The sequence below is a fragment of the Colius striatus genome, unplaced genomic scaffold (genome assembly GCF_028858725.1).
Source record: "Colius striatus isolate bColStr4 unplaced genomic scaffold, bColStr4.1.hap1 scaffold_35, whole genome shotgun sequence".
NCBI lineage: Eukaryota > Metazoa > Chordata > Aves > Coliiformes > Coliidae > Colius > Colius striatus.
The window spans coordinates 1875751-1882298 of NW_026908519.1; the positions used below are offsets into that span (position 1 = coordinate 1875751).

At 48.2% G+C, this 6548-nt stretch overlaps 1 protein-coding gene across 1 annotated transcript; it reads right to left on the reverse strand.

Annotated features, from left to right (window-relative positions):
• Positions 1 to 2450: 2450 nt before the first annotated feature.
• On the reverse strand, positions 2451 to 5853 carry LOC133629262 (uncharacterized). The gene is given in 2 exon segments (XM_062019917.1): positions 2451 to 3398; positions 3400 to 5853. Coding segments are annotated over 2 exon segments (3384 nt in total). The 5' UTR covers positions 5836 to 5853.
• Between the last annotated feature and the right edge of the window lie 695 nt (positions 5854 to 6548).

Here is a 6548-nt window from a genome sequence, read left to right on the forward strand (position 1 = left end):
GCTTTGGGGAGCCTGATCCCTGAGCAGGAGCGGGGCTGGCAGGGGGAGATATGGCTGCACTGTTGCTCTGAACACCTGCATTTCCTTGTCTCTCTTCACAGAACACGCCGCTCCCCAGAGCTTTTCCTTACATCAAAGTTTTTGTTACAAGCAACTGGGGAAACCCAACGTACAGCTGCATTTCCAGAGTGTGGGTGCATGGGAGGATGGCGAATCAGGAGAGCCTCAGATGACAGCAGGGACAGCGGGTGTGGACAGTGATAACTGGTGTTTGCTCGTGTCCTTTCCTTCATGTATTTTCTATGTATTGTCTTGAATGTATTTTCTCTGGGTAACTGTGAAAGCTGCAGGCTTTCGCTCCAAGCCCAGACGGCGAACACCCCAAGGAAGACGAGAGACCGGCTTGTTGCAAAAGCAAGAGGTGAGCTTTATTGCGGAGCTCCGGGCCGTCTCGTATCTCACGCAGGAGATAGAGGAGGCGGCCCCGAGGCTTTGCAGGTAGGGGTTTATATATGCTGGGGATGAGTGACGGAAAATTCCAACACACGCACAAAACTTCCCCTTAACCCAGGTGCCCTGCTGGCAAGGTGGGGACAGTGTATCCAATTTTCTGAGAAAATGTTTCTCAGCCCCTGCGGTTTCTGATGCAATGGCCAGGGTTGGTTTCATCATCCTTTCTCGTGGCCTAGTCGGCCTTGCTGTGACTTAGCCTCACCGACTCCATTTTATTTCATTTTATTCTTTCATTCCCCACTCCTTTTTGTTAATAATTCTAATCTTAGAATTTTGGAGGTTTACCTCTCAGGGCATCTGGGTGGGGGTTTCACATCACACTACTATAGCATAAGCAAAGCTAATATTTTCTTCTGGGGTTTAAATTACTCTTCCATCCTTCTTCTTACGGCTGCGCAGGCTTCTTCTCTATGAGTTGGCTGATACTGCGCTTCTCTCTTGTAATGACCCCTAGAATACACTTATAAGCAGTATAAACCATAAGCAGCATTACAATAATCATAACTATAGTTTGGACCATCGAAGAGATCCATCCAGACACCTGAAATCCTAAAGAACCAAATAGTGCCCCAACCCAGTTCCGTTGAGCTTCTTCTTTGATCTTCTTGGTGTCGGTTTCTACCTGCGCTAATTTAGAAATATCATTTTCTACTGCCATCGTCATGTTTGGTATGTGAATGCAGCAGTGATCAATCTTGCGGCTCAAATACCCACATACCCCATGCTCCTTTAACAACAACATATCTAGAGTCATTCTGTTCTGCAACGCCATTTTGCTAGTTGCTTGTAGCTGTATATTCATATCCTTAAATCCCTTTTTCGTAGCTGCTGCCAGCCTAGCTGTTTGCCCTAACAACTTATTCAACATTTCCCTATTACGATATGACGAGATTTGTGGGAACAAGGATTCTAATATCCATCCAACCTTTACTCCTGTACTCGGTTCCTGCCACTCGTCATCTCCTGGGATGTCATCTCCTATCTGTCTTTTTGTCCCGGTTGCCTTCATTTCTAATTTGGTCTTCTTCCAATATGGGCATAATGTAGGAACCCCTATTGTGATTTTGGCAACGGGGCCATCTATTGACATATGCGTGGTCCATTTACCATCGCTCGTGACGCAAACTAAGTTCCCCAGACTCCTAATTGTCTGTGTTCTGCAATTTATGACTCCCTTATCGAGTCCTTTATTACTTTTTACCTCATCTGCAATTGTATGCTTATATCCTTGACACTCGCATCCCCATTTTAACAGATATCGTACAGGGGGAAATCCTATTTGGGCTTCCGGAGTATCACAGTCAAAGGTGGTGGTGCAACTCCAATCATGAGCCTGTTTGCCCATCGTCCTGTCAGAGGTGCCTGTCTCGACCACAGTGTTATGAGAATGATTATGTTTTCCCTTGAGTTGCACACACCATTTTACCTGTCCCAGATAGCTGTAAGTGTCGGACAGGCCGGGTCCCCATATGGAATCCCATTCAGCCTCCAACGTTCTCGTTAGAGTAACGTTTTTGCACCTTTCTTCATACGTGGTTTGTTTCCTTGATATGGTCATTCTACTACAAGGTTTTGTTGTTGCTGACGGAGGGGAAATCACACATTTGCTTATGATGCCTTTGTTTAGGTATACTGCCCAATCTGCCCATTCATAAAACCCCTTTTCCTTCTCACATTCTCCCTTTGTCAGGGGTTGAATTATTACACAAATGTCTTTTTGTACGGTATGTTGCTGGGGTACATTTTCGCAACTCCAAGTCGTAGTTGTGTTTAACTTCGGTATGTCACCGATTGGGATAATTCCCCACGGTACGGGTTCCCCAGCCGCTTGTGGAAGCGGTAAGCATGCAGTGATTGTAGATGCATTTTGTACAATACCAAAATCCTTGATTAACCCCACCACCAAGTTTTCCCTCTCATGGGAGCCTTGGGGGTAGCTACTGTTGGTTCCTAAGCAAACGTAACTTAAGAGGATTATCAGATTTTTCCACTGTCCACTCATTTTGATCTGTCCCTGGTGGTGCCTTCTTTACGTGCGAGGCGTAGACCCAAGCAGCTATACCGTCTACCTTTACCGCTGTGGGAGTAGTTAAGAGTACTGAGTAAGGTCGTTTCCACCTAGGTTCAAGGTTTCCAGTTCGATGTCGTCTTACCAGTACTGTATCTCCAACTTCAAACTGGTGTGGGACTGCAGCGTCACCTGGAGCGTAGATCTCTTTCAACTGTTCCCAAATCTCCTTCCTAACTACTTCCAGCGCCTTCAGTCGAGCTACGAGGGGAGAAGTGGGAACAATACCATCATCAAGGAGCATTGTATTCCCCAAAGTCTCGTTTATGGGTGGAGGTGACCCGTACATTATTTCGAAAGGGGTTAGTCCGCTCGGTCCAGGGGTATTCCGCGCGCGAAAAAGAGCAAGGGAGAGAAAGGCTGTCCAATCACCCCCACCGGTCTCTGAAATTAACTTGATTAGTGTCTCTTTTATGGTTCTATTCATTCTTTCTACTTGTCCTGAACTCTGGGGCCTGTAGGCAGAATGAAGCTTCCAGTCAATCCCCAATTGCTTAGCCAGTAACTGACTTACCTGGGCGACAAATGCAGGTCCATTGTCCGACCCAATTACCTTTGGAATTCCGAATCGAGGTAAAATTTCTTCCAAAATTTTCTTGGCTACCACGTGAGCCGTCTCTTTTTTTGTCGGAAAAGCTTCTACCCATCCTGAAAAGGTATCTACAAAGACCAGCAGGTACCTATTGCCATATTTTGCAGGCTTTACCTCAGTGAAGTCTACCTCCCAGTAAGTGCCAGGGCGGTCTCCCCGTAGCCTCGTCCCTTTGGGACTCTTACTGGACCCGGCATTTGTTATTGCACAGGCTTGGCAGTCACGGGGCCACTTTCTCCGCCAATCTCCGCAGTCCTGGTATCTTATTCCGTGACTTCTTTACCAGTGCAATCATTTTTTCCGACCCCAGGTGGGTCAGTTGATGTATGCGGGTAATATAGGCTATGCCCTCTTCTTCAGAGAGAGTGGTTCCTTCCGCCGCTTCTGACCTCTTTATTTGAATAGAATCTCTGGTATTTGCCAATAGAATCATGGATCCTTGTGCCGCTTCCTTGGCATGTTTGTCAGCCATCTGGTTTCCTTTTGCTACAAGGTCTGAGCCTTTCTGGTGTCCTGGGCAGTGCATAATAGATACCTTCTTTGGAAGGTGGATTGCTTCCAGAAGGCTTAATATCTCTTCTTTATTTTTGATGTCTTTTCCTGCCGAGGTTAATAGCCCCCTTTGGCGATAGATGGCGCCATGCACAAGTGCTGTTGCAAAGGCATATCGACTGTCCGTGTAGATGTTGATACACAATCCCTCTGCCAGTCTTAGGGCCTGTATTAGGGCTATTAGTTCGGCTTTTTGCGCCGAAGTTCCTTCGGGTAGGGCACTTGCCCAGACGACTCTCTTCCCGTCTACCACTGCTGCCCCAGCCTTTCGTTTACCTTCCACAAGGTAGCTACTCCCATCTGTGAACCATGCCTGCACCCCTGGCATAGGTTGATCCATCAGGTCCGCCCGGACACCAGTTTCCTCTGCCAGAACGTCCTCACAATCATGGATGGGGGAATCTCCCATCTCAGGTAACAGGGTGGCTGGATTCAAGACAGCTGGTGGTGCAAATACAATTCGTTCTGTCAAAAGCAAACTTTGATAGTGGGTCATCCGGGCATTTGTCATCCATCAGTCTGGGGGTTGCCGGACAATGCTCTCCAAGGCGTGGGGGGCTACAATAGACAGTTACTGACCAAATGTTAACTTATCTGAGTCCTTTACCAGCAAAGCAGCAGCGGCAATGGCCTTTAAACATGAAGGCCAGCCGCTTGCAACAGGGTCTAATTTTTTTGATAGATAGGCCACTGGACGCTTCCAGGGTCCCAAGGTTTGGGTCAGCACCCCCCGGGCAACCCCATTCCTTTCATCGACGAATAAAGTGAATGGTTTGGTTAAATCAGGTAATGCTAAGGCAGGGGCCTGCAGCAGGGCCTTCTTTAGGCTTTCAAAAGCTTTCTGGTGCTCTGCAGTCCAAATGAACTCTCCTTTTTCTTTTGTGAGCGGGTACAAAGGGGCAGCTAAAGTGGCAAACCCCGGTATCCAAAGTCGACAGTATCCTGCCGTCCCCAGGAATTCCCTCACCTGACGTGGTGTGGTTGGGGTAGGTATCTGCAGTATGGTCTGTTTCCGGGCCTCAGTGAGCCACCTCTGCCCGTCTTTTAGGGTATAACCTAAATATATTACCTCTTTCTGGCATATCTGAGCCTTTTTCCCTGAGGCTCGATATCCCAGCTTAGCCAGTTCGGTTAGAAGCTCCTCAGTCCCCTTTTTGCAGCTTAGTTGATCCGGGGCTGCCAGCAACAGATCATCCACATACTGTAATAAGGTCACTTGGGGATTCTTCGTCCGGAATGCTGCAAGGTCTCGGTGTAGGGCCTCATCGAAGAGCGTGGGGGAATTCTTGAATCCTTGGGGTAATCTCGTCCAGGTGAGCTGCCCTACCCGGCCGCTATCTGGGTCACACCATTCGAAAGCAAACAGTGGTTGACTGTGTGGGTGTAGGCAGAGGCAAAAGAACGCGTCCTTCAGGTCCAGCACGGTGTACCATACTCGTCCTTCTGGAAGAGAGCTCAGAAGGTTATAGGGATTTGGTACCGTGGGGTGCATGTCCTGAATTCTTTTGTTTACCTCTCGCAAGTCCTGAACCGGACGGTAATCGTTTGTCCCTGGTTTCTTCACTAGCAACAGAGGGGTGTTCCACGGGGATTTGCACGGAACTAGGATCCCTTGTTGTATTAGCCTCTCTATATGTGGCCGCATTCCCTTTAAGGCGTCTCTCCTCAGAGGGTACTGTCGTATCGCTGTGGGGGTAGCTCCAGATTTTAACTCAATGACGATTGGAGGGACCTGCCTTGCCATCCCCAGCCCTCCTGTCTCTGCCCATGCTTGGGGATAACGGGTTAGACAGGTGTGTATGTCTTTTGACGGTTCCCCCTTCTTCTGATAGATTCTATATTCTTCCCCCAAATGAAGCGATAGTGTAAAAGTCCCGGGTGTTTTGTCGTCCCAAGTCAGTTCGGGCCCAGTCGAGGAAAACTTAATCTGGGCCTTCAATTTTGTTAGTAAGTCTCTCCCCAACAAAGGGGTTGGGCACTCAGGAATAATTAGGAACGAGTGGGATACCTGGTTCCTCCCCAGGTCTATTGTTCTGGCAGTCGTCCAAGGATACATCTTTTTCCCAGTGGCCCCAATTACCATAGTTCGTTCATTTTTGACTTTTCCCATGAGTTCTTTTAATACAGAGTATTCGGCTCCTGTGTCGATCAAAAAGTCCACAGGAGTCCCCTCCACTCTTAAGGTTACCCTAGGCTCGGGGAGGGGAGCCGAGCCCCGTCTCCCCTAGTCTTCGTTTTCTTCTAGGGCCATGATTTTTAGCCCCTTTCTCTTAGGGCACTCTCGTGTCCAATGTCCTTTTTCCTTGCAAAATGCACACTGGTCTTTTTCCAAACCGATTCGCCCTTTTCCCCCTCCGGATCTCCTGGGTCCTTGTCTTCTATTGTCGCCCAGGTAACCTGCCTGCGGTTTCCCAGCTCCCTGACGTCTCCCTTCTGCCATAACGGCAGTCAAAATTCTGGTCAGATTCTTATCTTTTTGTTTCTGCCTTTTCTTCTCCATCTCCTCCCTCTCATTTCTCTCCCTCTCCTGCTTCTCTTCCTCCGTTTCTCTCTTGTGATATACTTTCTCGGCCTCTTTAACCACATCCGGAGGGTATAATCTTGTAACCCCTCGATGTGTTGTAATTTTCTTTTTGTATCCGAGGCCGATTGTCCAATGAAGGACATGATAGCAGATGCCCTCTGTCCCTCTGACGTTGGGTCAAAGGGAGTGTATATTCGATAGGCTTCCATAAGCCGTTCGAGAAATACAGAGGGGGGCTCGTTCGACCCTTGCATAATTTCTCTTACCTTTGCCAAATTTGTGGGTTTCCTTGCCGCCCC